General features: G+C 45.5%; 1 protein-coding gene across 1 annotated transcript in view; it reads right to left on the bottom strand.

Moving 5' to 3' along the window:
* Positions 1-15,948, bottom strand: part of BACE2 (beta-secretase 2) — a 46,163-nt gene extending 30,215 nt beyond the window's left edge. Inside the window, exon 1 of the mRNA XM_075854626.1 lies at positions 15,505-15,948. Within this exon, the coding sequence (XP_075710741.1) occupies positions 15,505-15,798 (294 nt within the window). The 5' untranslated portion in view covers positions 15,799-15,948. The remainder of the gene's footprint in view (positions 1-15,504) is intronic.
* Positions 15,949-16,540: the final 592 nt, after the last annotated feature.

The following is a 16,540-nucleotide window of genomic DNA, read 5'->3' as shown; positions in this document are numbered from 1 at the left end:
GTAAAACACGCCACAAAAATAGCCAGTGGCTTAAAAAAAACGTCTGAAAAATCAGGAGCTGTTTGCCCTTGAAAACAGCTCCTTATTTTCAGACGTTTTTTTATTTTGGGCGTGCACGTACCCTAAGATTTTTATTTCATTTTTCAGAGTTGTGGTTTTTATGGCAGAATCGCCGCGAAAAAAAAAACACGCAACAACGGCTATATGTCGAAGGTTTCACCTCCCCATTGAATTCAATGGGGAAACCCCACAACAAATAGGCAGCGTTTACCCAAATATAATGGACATGCTGCGAAATAAAATTCTAAACCGCAGATCAATGAGCGGTTTTTTTCCGGCTCCGTATTTACGCAGCGTGTGGAGGGGATTTGTTTTATCTCATCCACTTACGTGGGGGAAACTGACATTTTAAAAGGGGGAATAACAGAGGAGCGGCACAAGGCCGAGTTCTAAGAATTTTCCAGAATTGTTATTTCATGGGGAATACAATATTTTTCTAAAACAGATGTCAGGAGAGGGGACAGATTCTCTTGAAATGCAGGCCACGTGGGGGGGGGAACGATCAGTCGATGATATTGTTGGCGGCTTCTGCAGGTTCTTTGTTCTGGTTTTATCTCGTGCTCGTGGTCCGGAAATCCTGCTCATCCGGCAGTGAAAAAAATATTCCCAATATTTGATGGTCAGGAATTTGCCCTATACTTGGGAGAGGAAAGTTTAGCGCAGTACAGAGTCCCGAGTCCGTCAGTCCCGCTTCCAACAGAACAATCCTCTGCAGAAGCTACCGGATGGCTGGCACGCACAATCATTTTTTTGTTCTGTATGATCTGACGGATATAGAACATATATGAAATGTGCAGACCATACAGGAATATAAAACATGCTATCGCTTAGGTGGGCTACACCGCACTATTGGTTTCTTCCACCACCAACATCGCTCCTTTTTATGATGGCCAACATGACAGCGCAAAATGTTTACAGATTATCCGTGATCGATCACGGATCTGTCGTTTGAAGCGCTTTCAGGAAAGGATACATAATTATTACTGGGGAAAAAAAAAAAATCTAATCCGCACGGAAGTTCATGCAAGCTGCCCTGACCCTCTACAGCGGTACACGGAGTCCATACGGTTAGTTTAGTATTGGACCCATAGGCCCAGGGTTCAACATCGACAACTGTGCAAAAACAGCATGTGACCCCTCTTGCCTGTATGGCCACAACTTACATCTTCTCATATTTAAAATGAAACGGGGACTGTAAACTTTCTTGGTAGAGAAGGGGTTAACTGTGCCCATCCCTGGTCTAGGGCAATTGAAGGGGGTTATAAAATGCCACATCAATGGGAGATACAGAAACAGAGGAGAACGCTTGCTCTGCTTTTTCCAGAACGCTCATTCAACTGGATGAAGAGCGCTACACATATGCGCGGCCATCTATGTAGTTCTTTGTCTTGATGTGGCGGCCGGTAGCCAACTCGCCAGGCAAGACGCGGGTTCAGTGTCTATAAAAATCGATGGCATTCCCGTGGGCCGCGGATGTGTAATTAATGACGAAGGGCCTGTTCACATCACCGTTGCCCTTCCGTTGAGGGGCTCCGACAAGAGACTTCCATCGGGTGAACCCCTCAACGGAAAGTGAAATGGAAACCTTAGCTTCCGTTTGTCACCATTCCGTCAGGTTTCCGTTTTTTTGATGGAATAGCGCTACATCTTTCATGGTTTTTCCCTGCAGAGCGTCACCCCGGCCACACATTGAGTGCCGCTCTGGGGACGCCGTGCTGAACCAGTGCTGCAGCCCCTTTTTTCTCAGGATCGGTGGTGGTCCCAGAGGTCAGACCTATATTCTTGAGACATGCTCTCACTTTAGGACAGCATAAAAGCTTTTTTCTTCGTCAGTTTCTTCACACTGACTTGGATCCTCCTCTCATGGCTGATTTGGGAATCTCCGCCCGACATTTCCACACTATATAGAACAGATCGCCACGTCGCTCAGTAGATCATTAACGAGTTAACGTCGTGTAATATTTGTTTAGTAAAATCGCTTCATTTGCAATCCTCAGAATACCAGGACTGTACTGATCTATGGAAGACACATACACTATGGGGACTTCAGTCTGCACACCACGGCACGCTGGGAGTTGTAGTTTCTCACTAGCTGAAAAGTTACAGGGTGGCAAATCATGAGTATATGGTAATAAAAGCAGTCAGAACTGTAGGGGGCGTCTTTTGGTGAACTTGCACATTAGGGCGTGCCGTTTATGCGGAATACAGGCTGCCATAAAAAAAAAAAAAAAAAACAAACCTGAATTTTGACAGTCTCCCAGCTACCTAAACTTAACATAGAAGTAGGTCAATGTCCTGATGTGGTTCAGGAATCTATCACATTCGGGTGATCGCGCCACGCAATGCCACTCTGCCCGCACAATTACTCACGGGAGAATGGCTGTATGCCGGGAATGGTACTGGACAAGGGGCAGGGATGACCACCGGCCCTGGCAACACGACGACAAAGGTCCCCAGAGAGGTCCCTTGTAAATGCTTTTTTTTTTCTTGGTCTCCCAAGATTCATAGTTAAATGGGAAGGTATATATGTACCCCTAAAATCGTATGTATAGGAAGTACAACGAAAAACAAGACCTCATACAGCTGTGTATGCAAAATTTGTATGTGGTCTGGAAGACCAAAAATGTAGTGGTCCTATAGGGGGTTTATATAGGGGTAGGTTCTCCAAAGGTGACAGTATACGTTACACTCCATCACCCCCAACCATACACATTGGATTGCCGCCTCATATATGGTGGGCTCCAAGAACGAATGAGATGTTTACGAAGGCTGCCCGACACAGTGAGGTGCCCGCTATAGGGGAAGAAGAGCGGCCATATTCCCATTTCTCTCCATCGACATTAACAGCATCATATGTGCGAAGGTGGGGGGTGATAGACTTCAGACTGACCGGAAGAGCGAGAGACACCATGCCACCCGCTATATGCAAAGAGCTAAAGTACAGAGAGTGAAGTAATGGGGCGGCAACTTTCATCTTCTTCCCTTCCTATATAACAGTTTTGCAAAAATGTGCTCAAACTATTGTTCGAGTCCTCACGAACGGCCTGACGTGGGCTGTGTAAGTGAGCGTCGATCAACGAGGCAGCTCATTGACTGGCGCTAAATTGCTCTTTTCACAAGGAGCTACGTATGGGGACGAGCGATCGTTACTGCGCTCGCTCGTCCCCATACATTTCCATCATGTAGGCAGCGCATCTCCCGATTTACACAACTATAATATTTTCTGCTGCATAAACTACGATCACCTCGTTCGTCGGCTGATCGTTGCCCTGTTTACACAGAACAATGATCAGGAACGAGTATTCTGTGAACGCTCTTTTGCCCGATAATTGGCCCATGCCGCCATGCATAAGCTAAAAATAGCCAGACTAGATGGGGTTAACATGAGTAATACTATTTACATACTAGGCCTGTCCGTCATTGCGGTCCTCCGCCCGATACTTGAACACGCACCTTTACTTTACATCGTCGATCGGCGCTCCCTGGAGAGAGGGTGCCCGTTCCAGGTTAGTCTGGTCCCCGTGGTGAGAGCCTGTAAGGGAATATGGTCTCTATAGGTGCTGCGAGGTTAGCAAAGAAAGTAAAAAATAGACCAGTCTCATGAAAATGGGATGGGGGGCATTAAGACTTCTCATCGGTAGGAGTGTGCTGGTGTCAAGCAGCTCCTGAAAGGGCCTTATTTTTATCTTTGCGGTTAAAACATGCACAGCTGATTCCCACTTAAAATAGTGGGATCAGTTGTGTTATCAGTTTCCCTCCAACTTTTATACAAAAAGGCAAGGTGGCAGAACAGAGCCTGACCTCCGGCTATATGTGAACGAGCAGTGGATGAACTATGAAGAGACAATAGTAGACGGCAGCCGGTACGGCCCTTATTGAGGCTCAGCGGTGACATTTACTGAATAGAACTTGCAAACACATCTAAAAAGGTCATTGACTGCAGTTTATGTGACCAAAAAAAAGAACAAATTTCCACAAAAGGAAAAAAAAAAAAAAATAAATCAATTAAAAAAAAAAAAAGGAGGATTGCTAAGGCTTCATGCACACGACCGTGCCCGTAATTATGACCGACACTTAATTACAGGCACGGCCGGCCAGACGGACATTTTTACGAGCCCTGCTCCCATTATAAAGCCCATAAAATGAAAACAGGACATGTCCTGTTTTTTTCAGCAGGTTTCTACGGCACGGACACCCTCCCGTAGACATACGGGGAGGTGTCGGTCAACCATAGAAATGAATGGGCCCGTAATTACGGTCCATAATTAGGAGCGATTTTACAGCCGTGTACATGGGGCCTCAGTGGTGGTTTTGTTACTACAGGCTATGACCGCTGCTTAATAGGGTTTTCACTCGACTATAAAATTGACCCAAGGATCAGACCTTCACGGATCAAGAATTGATGGAATATCCTAAGTTTAGGCCATTAATGTTAAAGGAGTTGTCTTGTTTAGAAAACCCATTTCCATACACCTTATTAGGAAATTCTGAGAGAGGGGGGGGGGGGGGGTCCCCTGTTCTGGATCCTCATCTGTTGGTCAGAGTGGCTCGCTCAGTCGCTCTGGAGGACCGGTCCTGTATTACACAGACAACACATGAATATGAATGGACATGGTGTCAGATGTTTGTCAAACGTTGTATTACATGTCAGAAGTTTGCATTGGTGGGGGTCCGAGCACGGAGACCCCCACCAATCGCTAGAATGAAGCAGCTGAAGCGTTCGTGTGAGCGCTCAGCCGCTTTGTGTCTGTTCGGCTTTTCCCGGAAAGCCGATGTATCGGAGTACGAGCTCAGACTTTCTATTGAGTCCATACACTGATCCATTTATTTGCGGAAAAAGCCGAACAGACACGAAGCGGCTGAGCGCTCACGCGAACGCTTCAGCTGCTTCATTCTAGCGATTGGTGGGGGTCTCTGCTGAAATCCAACATGCCGTTCCTTCTTTCCCCGACATTTGCCATCAGGGCAGTTGAGACCCCCATACAGGAGACGGTCGACGGATCTTGATGATATCGGCCTAATTATGCAAACTTCTCACTTGGCTTAACTAGTTGCCGACACAGGACGCAAATACTTAGCGCATTAGGACGAGCATTCTTGCCCTGTGTGACAGCAGTGTCCGCGCGCAATCAGGAGCGGGGCAATGGTTTTAATACACAGCCGCAGACCCGCTCTAACGGCGGAAAGAAGGGAAACATCTTCTCCCTGCCGTTAACCCCTTGAATGCCACAATCAAAGCTGATCGCGGCATTCAAAGTAAATATGAGAAGGGGGGGGGGGGGGAATGCCCTTTGATCGTGTCACAGAAAATCCCTGCGATCAAGGCCCATAAATTGTATGACCAGAAAGCCCAGGCTCCATAGAAGGACCTCAGGGGTGTCGGACCATATTCCCTGTTAGGGCATACAGAGGTAGTACACAGGCAGTTGTTAGGGGCGATCAGTACACAGGCTAATGTACAGGCATTTAGATATAAGACAGTACATTACAGGTAAAAAAATAAAAAAATAAAGTTAATGCATTTTTTTTTTACCTTTAAATAAAAAAAGTTATGAGCGTCGGGATGCAAAGCGGGAAGTGTGAAAAATACTTCTGTCCTCAAGGCCAAAATTGGCCGTGTCTTAAAAGGTTAAGATACCAGAGAGTAAAATCCTTGGTTATGCCATAAACTGCCCATAGAAGCAAACCGCAAAATATTTGGGGACCATTAAGCTGTAACCCTTTTAATTACCCATTTCACATGATCATACTTCTATTAAATGGGCCCCCACTAAATAAATTAACCAATGAAAATCTTTTCATTCTCTCCAAGCTTTTGAGATAGAACAAAGTGGGAAAAAAAAATAAAAAATAAAAATTCAAAAACTTCTCCAGTCATTGATTCTCATAGGGAAGGGTTAAAATGATTGCACCACACGAGACAGGCTGAGCCAGTCCCGCACCCCTCAGGCCCAGATTTTTGACATACTTGCTCTTCCTCTCCACTACATAAAATAAATGATTTTGCCCCCGGCGGAGATCTGGCTGTGTTTAGGACAGCGGCCGGTCATCTGTACGTGGTGTGCCCCTCGTCATCACAGAGAACATGTTTACACAATAACAGGATCAGTTGGAAAGTTCTGTCACGTTAATATTTTCTGTAAAAGTTTGTCCTATTATGAGGGAAAATAGTTAAAAATATGATACTTCCCCTTTAAAAAGGGCCAATAATAGCAAAAACTCTTCACCTCCATATCAGTGACTTATTCTACAACTTGGAAGCATAGACCGGCCGGCGACTTATGTCAGTCCTCTGAGCCCCTATGCACCTACTAAGAAGAAATCGGTCATTGTAACACGCACAATGGTCATTTAGGGGCGTAGGCAAGCCGGGTGACAACGGCACCGGTTGTCACCAATCTATTCTGGACTACTGAATGGCAAATCTGTTTACTGGAGACTTTCAGGTCTGTTACACCATGGGAGCTTACAATCTAATCATACCTTCACCAAGTCCATTCGAAACGTCAGGAGTTGACTGCCCCTAGTGTATGACTGGCCCAGCAGGGTATCCTCCTGTAGGCCTAATCTCAGACACAATAGTGATCTCCCAAGAGTTCTTTTACACGTCATATTGTGGCCAAAACAAGATATGAACGCAACGTGTGAATACACCCTTATACAACGGCGCCCCAAAAGGTCCAGCAGAAGACAACCCCATTTGGAGCTTATAACAGGTCACTAGGGTTTCCTCTGTTGCGCCCAAGAAACCCCAGTTTGACTCTGCACTTCCTCCATGTTACGTTCACAGGTGACCAGGATGAGGAGCCGTTTGGTGGGGGTCTTCCCTTTGCCTGCCCGTGACGACCAGAAAAACCATCCCGGGCGCTGACCGATACATCTGATCTCACATGGAAACACCGGATCGGACATGTTGAAATTCAACATGTCCGATCCTTCCTTCCCCACCTCCTTACATCTGCCCCCATACACCTTAGATCACGTAACAGCTTAACGGATAGAGGCCCTGAAGGGTCAAATGGTCCAAAAATAGATAGATTTATACAACTCATTCAAAAAGGCGTTTGGAAAACAGTTACCATATAGGATTCCCCTATAAACCCCCGGAGTGACCCATTATAGTTACTCATTAGGGAGTCGGTAGTCTTGTTGGGTCCTATGTTTGGGTCATAGTTTAGGAACGGAGCTCGGGCTCAGCAGGTGGCCCTGGAGAATGCTGAAGAACGGTAACACGCGGGAGGGCGGGGTGCGGGGAAGGGTTACAGTTCTACCACCATCAAACAAGATCTTTATCCTAATTCAGAGTGAAGGGCCTGGAGCTATGGGTGACCCCCCCCCCCCTTTATCCAGACCGGACAAGACATTGTGAAGATACTTGAAAAGCCGTCATTACGGAAATAAACCACAGAAGATTACCGGACACAACGTCGATAGGTTCAGGGTTATGTTGGACACACGTGGTCGGTCAGGATGGTAGAAGATCGAGGTGTTGGGTTCTTACAGCTTTTCGGCCTCCTAATGCACCAGAATGGTTCCGATTTTATGTTGGGGTCTCAAATTCCAAAAAAGAGCGGATGATTTTTTTGTTCAGGGAAGATCACCCGGTTGACCAACACAGGGGCAAGAATTTCTGGTCACACTTTTGTGGGTTAGGGTCCATTCACACATTGCAGTTGAACCGCACCTCGACCAAAACATGTGAACAGACCCTTCGGGTATGTTCACAGAGGGCGGATACGCTGCGTAAAAACAGCCCAGCGTATCCACCCTGGTCGCCGCGGGGAATTCCGGCCGAAAAACCGCCTGTGATGCCGTTTTTCGGCTGGAATGTCCGCCACGGAAATCATAAAATGAAAAAAATAAAATGGTTATATTTATCACGGCGACGCGTCCCTCCCATGTCCTGCAGCCCATCCTTCATCACGTGACCGCTGCAGCCCGTGATTGGCTGCACCAGTTACATGGGATAACAAGTCATCAAAGGAGGCCGGCATGGACGAAGAAGTACAGAATTCTGGGTAAGCAAACTTTTTTTTTTCTGTTGCCATTTATGCGGTGGAATCGCAGCTTTTACACCGCCAAAAAAACGCAACATCTGCTATTTGTTGGGCGTTTTACCTCCCCATTGAATTCAATGGGGAAAACCTGCAACAAGTCAGCGGTGTTTACGCAAATACAATTGACGTGCTGCGGATTAAAAAAACGCAGGTCAATTTCTGAGCGTTTTTTTACGCTTATCATTTACGCATTTGTTGAAATTTCATCCACTCTGCTGCTACTAGGGTCGTCACGATACCAGAAATTGGACTTCGATACCGATACTTTGTGTAGTATTGCGATACCCGATACCAAAACGATAATTTGCCAACAATTATAGCAAAAACATAAGTTCTTCTGTTTTCTGATGTGAGGCGCGAGGCGTGATGAATTTTGAACCTCCATGTGCGGCACATGAATAATACTATAAATGTGTTATGGTCGCGACGATACCGAATATTTGTACATTTTATGTATTGAGACTATGTTTATTGTAAAAAAAAAAAAAAAAAAAAAAAAAAAAAAAAACCTTTTTTTTTTTTTTAAGTTTAACATTACCTATTGTTTTTTTTTTAACTTTAATGTACCGGCATATATCTATATACTGATAGTACACAGGCATATATCTATATACTGATAGTACACAGGCAGTTGTTAGGACATAGCTAAGTGTGCCCTAACAGGAAATATGGTCAGACAGCCCTGGGGTCCTGTCTGCCCATATATGGTATGTCCCTCGATCACATCACAGGGATTCCCCGTGCCGTGTTCCAAAGGGCACCCCCCCTTCTCATTTACCCCTTGAATGCTGCGGTGGCGGTCAGCTTTGATCGCAGCATTCATGGGAATAACGGCGCAGATGAGAGGTTCCTCTTCTCTCTGCCGTTAGAGCGGGGCTGCGGCTGTGTAATACAGTCATTTCCCCGCTCCTGACAATAAGTGCACGCGCGATCAGCATGTGGCGATGCGGCTGGCGCTGCACTAATGAGCGGCTGTGCCAGCACAGAAGACAGAACATTGGGGTGTTTTTTAGTGCGTCCGCCATGTTCTGTCTTTAGTGCCGCAGATTATTAGTGCAACGCCGGTCGCATCAAATCATGCTGACCGCACGTGCACTTCTCAGGACTCGGGAGCGGGGCAATGACTGTATTACACAGCCGCAGCCCCGCTCGAACATTTATGTATTATACAGAGCTGTGGATTTTCCTCAACGAAACCCGTTGTGGAGAATCGGCAATATTTACGTTGTGTGTTAACTGTCCATTATTAGGCCCTGTTCACACTGAGTTTTTTGCAGGAGGAAAATTCTGCCTCAAGTTTGGGATTTTGAGGCAGATTTTCCTCTGCCTGCACACCGTTTGCCGCGATTTTCATGACATTTTTCGCTCGCGACCATTGAGTAATACGGGCAAAAAACGCTGCGAAATATGCTTTCTCTGCCTCCCATTGAGGTCAATGGGAGGTCAGAGGCGTAAATGCCTGAAGATAGGACATACGATTCTTTTTACCGCGAGACAGTTTTTCCACTCGCGGTAAAAAAACGCCTCCACCTCCCATTGAAATCAAAGGGAGGCATTTTCAGCAGTTTTTTGGCGCGGTTTCCGCGTAAAAAAAAACTGTGTGAACAGGGCCTTAGAAAAGGGTTTTCCAACATAGACTACTCTTTTACTATGTCAGATTATAACATATGGAGGTAACAGGATGCGGTTCCCCAGATCAGGTTCACCACCTGTGAGTTGGGGCAGACCACTTACATCCATTGAGCCCAGTTATTTCAATAGGCTCCATGCGTTGCATGCCAGTAAATGGACAGTGGCATCTAAAGGGTTAAACGGCTGGGATGGGGAGTTCTCACCGATATGGACGTTGCAGTTGGGCGTTGGCTTCATATGACATCTGACATGCTCCTGCACCATAGGCCATAATAGTCCCGCATGGTTGTGAAGTTCCCGCTCCCCGTGCTGTACTATTATGGTGCAGGAAGGGGTTAAATCTGTCTTTTTTTTCTCAAAGAAGTAAAAGATGAAAAAATGGCACAAAAAAAAATAAAAAATCCATCCAGAAGGTAGGGCACCCGGTTAGAAAAAAAATAACCTAGCATGCCAGGACACGTCCCTGTGCCACAGCGTACTGTGTTTATATTTTTTTAAATCCCACTTACAAAAATTCCTTTCATCCAGCAATGGATAATTCAGAAAGTGGACTACTGCAGTAAAGAACCGCTACAGACCAGAACATGTAAACGTTACCTTTTGGTTTGATAAAAATAAAAAGTTAAAAAACAAAAAACAGTTAAAAAATAAAATTAAAAAAAATGTACAGTAGATTTATAATTAAAGCTTAGAGGATCCGTCACCAGTTTATTGATTCTCTATCTCCTCACTAATCTAATAGGCGCTATGATGCCGATCACTACAGAGCGATTTTTTTTTCAAAAACATTATTTGCAAAGTTTTGAGCATTTTTCTAAATATACTAATGCGGCTGTACTTGCCAAGTGGGAGGGGACTCTTTCTTTGCACTTTGGGCGGTGTAATGTTTTTTGTATGACGCTGTCCAATCAGCTTACCGCTTCACCCCCTTCCCTGCCCAGCAACACAGCGTGATCATATAATATACAGCTTCCATTCCCGACTGTGTATTCATCTGGCGATACCTCCAGTTGTTTCACAGCTAGAACAGACTAGAATCTCCTCTTTCATATGTCACCAGAACCGCTGTTCTAGGAGGTCCACAGCCCGAGATATGTCTGTTTGAAGTGATCCCCTCTTCCCTCCAGCCTCAGTCTCTCACACAGTATGAAGCAGCTTAAAGAGTCTCTGTCACCAGATTTTGCAACCCCTATCTGCTATTGCAGCAGATCGGCGCTGCAATGTAGATAAGAGTAACGTTTTTATTTTTAAAAAACGAGCATTTTTGGCCAAGTTATGACCATTTTCGTATTCATGCAAATGAGGCTTGCAAAAGTCCAAGTGGGCGTGTATTATGTGCGTACATCGGGGCGTGTATTATGTGCGTACATCGGGGCGTGTATTATGTGCGTACATCGGGGCGTTTTTAATACTTTTACTAGCTGGGCGTTCTGATGAGAAGTATCATCCTCTTCTCTTCAGAACGCCCAGCTTCTGCCAGATCACGCTGTGACGTCACTCACAGGTCCTGCATCGTGTCAGACGAGCGAGGACACATCGGCACCAGAGGCTACAGATGATTCTGCAGCAGCATCAGCGTTTGCAGGTAAATCGATGTAGCTACTTACCTGCAAACGCTGATGCTGCTGCAGAATCAACTGTAGCCTCTGGTGCCGATGTGTCCTCGCTCGTCCGACACGATGCAGGACCTGTGAGTGACGTCACAGATCTGCACTGCCAGAAGCTGGGCGTTCTGAAGAGAAGAGGATGTTACTTCTCATCAGAACGCCCAGCTAGTAATAGTAGTAAACACGCCCCGATGTCCGCACATAATACACGCCCAGTTGGACTTTTACTTTAAACACGCCCAGTTGTACTTTAGCAAGCCTCATTTGCATAAATACAAAAATGGTCATAACTTGGCCAAAAATGCTCGTTTTTTAAAAATAAAAACGTTACTGTAATCTACATTGCAGCGCCGATCACATGCAATAGCAGATAGGGGTTGCAAAATCTGGTGACAGAGCCTCTTTAATGTTGATAGGACAGCGTCAGAGGCTGGGAGGAGCTCCACCTCAGGAGAATCGCTGGTGGTGACACCCACTTGTCTACTGCAACCTCATTTGTATATTTAGAAAAAAACTCAACTTTTAAAATAAGTTTTTTTTTTTTACATAATTTTCACTGGTATTATCAGCGTGACAGCGTCTATCAAATTAGGTAGGAAATTTGGCATTACTAAACTAGTGACATATCCTCTTTAAAGGGGTTTTCTGAACTGGACAACGTCTGTTCGCCCTATGAGGACATATGGATGTCACATATGGGTCCCCATTTTGGACTACCCTCTTTTAGCCAGTGCGGAGAGCTGTGGGTGTCAGTAGTCAAACACGCAACAACCAGATGATTACCAGAGCATTTTCTTTTTTTTTATGACTGAAAAGTTCTGCAAGATTCTAATATACTTGGAGTTTCAATTCCCCACCATCATCAAGATGTATGCTTGCTGTCAGTGAATAATGACATTCTTGATTACATTAAGAGGCTGACAACCCATTAAAAACTTTTTACAGCCAAGGTTTTGCGACAATTGTATGCAGTCTAGACAATTCTCTGCGGGTTAAACATTTTAAGGCCGCTGATACATTGTAACAAACTATCAGGACAGAAGAGAGATTTAAGCTCCTGATGGATTTAGCCAAATTGTCTTGACTGGATACAGTTGTAGCAAACTCTCAGTTATGAGACGTGTGAGGTCTGTGCCAAATTGGCAGCCTCTGGATGTAAACAAGAATCTTCACAATCATTGCAGCAAGCAGAGATCTTGGAAACGGTGAGGAATGGAAACAAAGTCTATTAGAAAGTTGCAGAACATTTCAATATACATAACACTGGAAAGGTTGCAGATTTTGTATTTATATATTGGAGGAAATATAGTTGTCGCATAACTCCGGTGCCTTAAGTGCATTTTAACCCATTAGTGATGCAACTCATTTTACAGTGAGATTATATATATATATATATATATATATATATATGTTGAAAAATATAAAATCTAAAGCCATACAGGGACAGGAGAAACATCACAGATCCTCCTCCTGTCCCTGCACTGCTGTCAGCGTATCCCCCACTGATCCACCTATGCTCAGGCAGAAGTGAGAGTTGCAATGCAGATCTGCTCTAGCTCGGGCTTTAAAACAAAACCAAAATTGCAGCTCTAGTCGAATACTAGCCTGAGGCCCCATGCACACAGCCGTCCCCGTAATCATGAGCAGCAATTGCGGGCACGGCCGGTCGCCGACGGCCAACCGCCAGCATTGTCAGCCCATGCTCCCATACAAAGTAAGGGAGCAAGGCCCATAAAAAGCAAAAGATAAGACGACACTTCGAGGAACGATTTTTACGGTCGTGGGCATGGGGCCTGAGTAGGCCCGTCTGCAGTCACATTGAAGCCATGGTGTGTGCTCGTTCTAAGGCCTGATTCAGACCAACGACTGTGAACTCGGACGTAAAAAAACTACTGTTTTTCATGCCCGAGCCGCACCTGTGCGGGACCCGTTTTCACAGATCCCTCATAGACTTGAGTCTATTGAGGGATCTGTGAAGACTGACAAGAATAGGACAGGTCCTATTTTTTCACGGGCCCTTCACACTGTCCATTAAAAACGGCTGTGTGAACAGCCCCATTGAAATACATGCGTCAATGTGACGGCCGTTAAAAAAAACGCCTGTCACATAGACGGGATTTACGCTAGTCTGAATCAAGCCTAAACATTTTGTTCCCTTTCCTGTTGAACGAGCACGGCTCGGGATAATCAGTGGTGGTGGGGGGGGGGGGGGGGGGGTTAAGCAAATAAGTTACAATGTTCCTCATTCTATAAAATATATTCACAAACCTCAAAATAACAACATTCCTTTACAAGAAGAAAACTAGGCACATGACCGACAGGCTAGAACCGTCAGATGTTTCACAGATGCGCTGCCGTATTGTGTACGCAGCACCCAACACTCATACCCATTTACTGTATATCCTGACAAAACCAGGATGGTCAAGCGATAACAGAAGCCGGGCAACTCAGACAGAAATAGACGACAATGACAGCCGTAAAATCACCCGTAATTACGGGCCCATTTGTTTCTATGGGCGACGGACACCTTCCCGTATATTTACGGGAAGGTGTCCGTGTCGCAGAAACTTGTCGAAAAAAATAGGACATGTCCTATTTTTTTATTTTACTTGCTCCCATACTTTATAATGGGAGCACGGCCCGTATATACGGATGACTGTCCGCGGCCGGTAGTGCCCGTAATTACGGGCACGGTCGTGTGCATGGAGCCTTAGAAAGGCAGTGTAAACATTATAACAAGGACCATTGTATCCAATACTGTTACTATAAACCGAAAAAGTATCACAAAGGCAAGAAGTATCATCTGGAATCTTCAGAATTTTTTTTTTTTTTTTTTTTTTTTTTTAAAAGGGGCAATGGCCAGAAATGTGCCCAATGTCATCACGTGGCACTCACTGGCATATACACGAAAAACACTTACCAATCTCTCTGGTTTATCTGCCATTTTTGGGCCAGTAGGACACGGTTCATTTTAGGGTCTGTATCACAACCGCAACAATAAGGCCTTAACACGAACGTATTTCTGATCCGTGCGCTGTCCCGTTTAACACCGGACACTACACGGACCAATACAAGCCAATGAAGCTATTCACACATCCGTTTTTTTTTTTTCACGGGGCATGTCTCCGTTGCGAGAAACTCACAGCAGGTCCTATTCCGATTTTGCGGCCCAGACTCAACCATTGAAGTCGGTGGGTGGATGAATAAAGAACGGACAGCACACGGACGACATTCATGTGTCATCCGTTTTTCACTGATCAGTGGCGAAGAAACACAGAGAAAAAATTAAAATTAAACCAGGAAATGCTCGCAGAGGAGAAACACGGGCGACACACGAAAATCACACTGACAAAACACAAACAGTCATTTGCATGAAAAAAAATATATATTTTTGTGGACAGACATTGGACATGCTCACGTGAACGAGGCCTAGGGATCTGTTCACATGGGTCAAATTTGTCATAGGAAAATCCGACTAGGGAATCCATGGCAGAGATCTGAGGCTTATCGGATATCGGACGTGTTTATTGGTTCACTACGCGGATTAGCTTTATTCAATGGGGATAATCCGGGTGTGAAAATTCACCGGCACTTACACGAGGATTACTGAGGAATACAATAGGAGGGGGATTTCACGCAGATTTCAGCATGGAATCTGCATGACATTCTGTACGTGTGAACGGTGCCCCACAATCCTCCTGATCCGAGTTTAGTAGAACCGTCGACCACAATACGGAAAGCTCGATTGTTACATTGGATTACACAAAAGCAGATACTTTTAAAGGAGGGGGGGGAGGTAGAGCTCCCACTACAGACACCCCATGATAAACATTACTCCACATGGATCTTGTATAATAACTCACCTTGGACTAATGGCCACCGGCACGGGGGAAGTCCAAGACAGCGATCTCCAGAACTACAACCCCCAGCATGCCCTGACAGCTGCATTATCACAGGGTGTAAAGCTTCTGTAGTGCTGGAGCTGATCAGCAGACATGGGCTGTTTTATGGCAGCCTGTATGGATTAGCTTATGTTTTCTAAGGGAGACCCTGCAAGTTGCAGAATAGCTACATGTGGGGGGATATAAATCTGTACCCCCCCCCCCCCAGGTCTGCTGCCCCAATACTGGGCACATTAGGGCACTCACCGTTTGTGGTGGGGTACCAATCATCATCTCCAGGTAGTATCCTCTGCCAGAGTCCCCCTCCAGATTATTCACCATCGCCATGAAGTTGATTTTGCCGCTGGGGTCTGAGGCCAGGGACAGTCCCACTATGTCCTTAGGAGTGGCAGGAGACACTGGCACGGGCTGGCTGACCAAAGCTGGGGAGATCTTCAGAGGGAAGGAGAACCTGGCAGAGACACACACTGCCCCCAGCACCAGGAGAAGAGCCAGGCTCTGCCCTGCCAGGCACCCCCTCCTCACCATCCTCATAGCCATGTGTGGTCACAAGAGCTCACACTCCACTCCCCACATGCCTGCTGCTCCTGTGGTCACTCTCGCAGGGTGCTGTCCGGCTACATGCAGAGCACCCAGTACCAGCTCAGCTCTGCCCCGGGGCTACACAAACGGATATAGCAAGGAGGAGCAAGCTGGAAAGTTTTGCAAACTTCTCTTCAAGTTACAAAGTAGTGGGAGAAGTTGAGGGAGGAGCCTGCCTGCCACCTGCTGGTCGTACAGAGGTACTGCACGGTGCTATTATCAGGTCTACGGAGATAACACTAGGTTATAATGTGTCAGAGGGTGCGAGGCAGACAATTGGATGGGGGGGAAGGGGACACATTGGTGAAAACTTTCCCTTTGTTACTTTGCCTTGGAGTCTCTGTAAAACATGGAACAATTTGCCCCCAATCTGACTTATGGTCTGAGATTTTTTACTAGACGTAGGTGGTGTACGGCATATAATGTATTTTTCAGACTATGAGACGCATCCTGTTGTTAGACAACAGAAAATAGGAAAGCGATACCAATTTTTTTTAATTATTTTGACATTGTGTTTTGGAAAAATAATAGGAAAAGTTGTTTTTTTTAAACTTTTAATATTTTTTTAAACTCCTGACAGTTTATCTAACTTTTTATTTCTTTTTACACATTTTATTAGTTCCCCTAGGGGACTTGAACCAGCGATCATTGTTGTTCCTGGCTGTTAGAGCAGAAGCTGACACCTGCAGTGTATGGAGCG

The sequence above is a fragment of the Rhinoderma darwinii genome, chromosome 2, assembly GCF_050947455.1.
Source record: "Rhinoderma darwinii isolate aRhiDar2 chromosome 2, aRhiDar2.hap1, whole genome shotgun sequence".
Lineage (NCBI taxonomy): Eukaryota > Metazoa > Chordata > Amphibia > Anura > Rhinodermatidae > Rhinoderma > Rhinoderma darwinii.
This window is presented reverse-complemented; position numbering and strand designations above follow the sequence as displayed.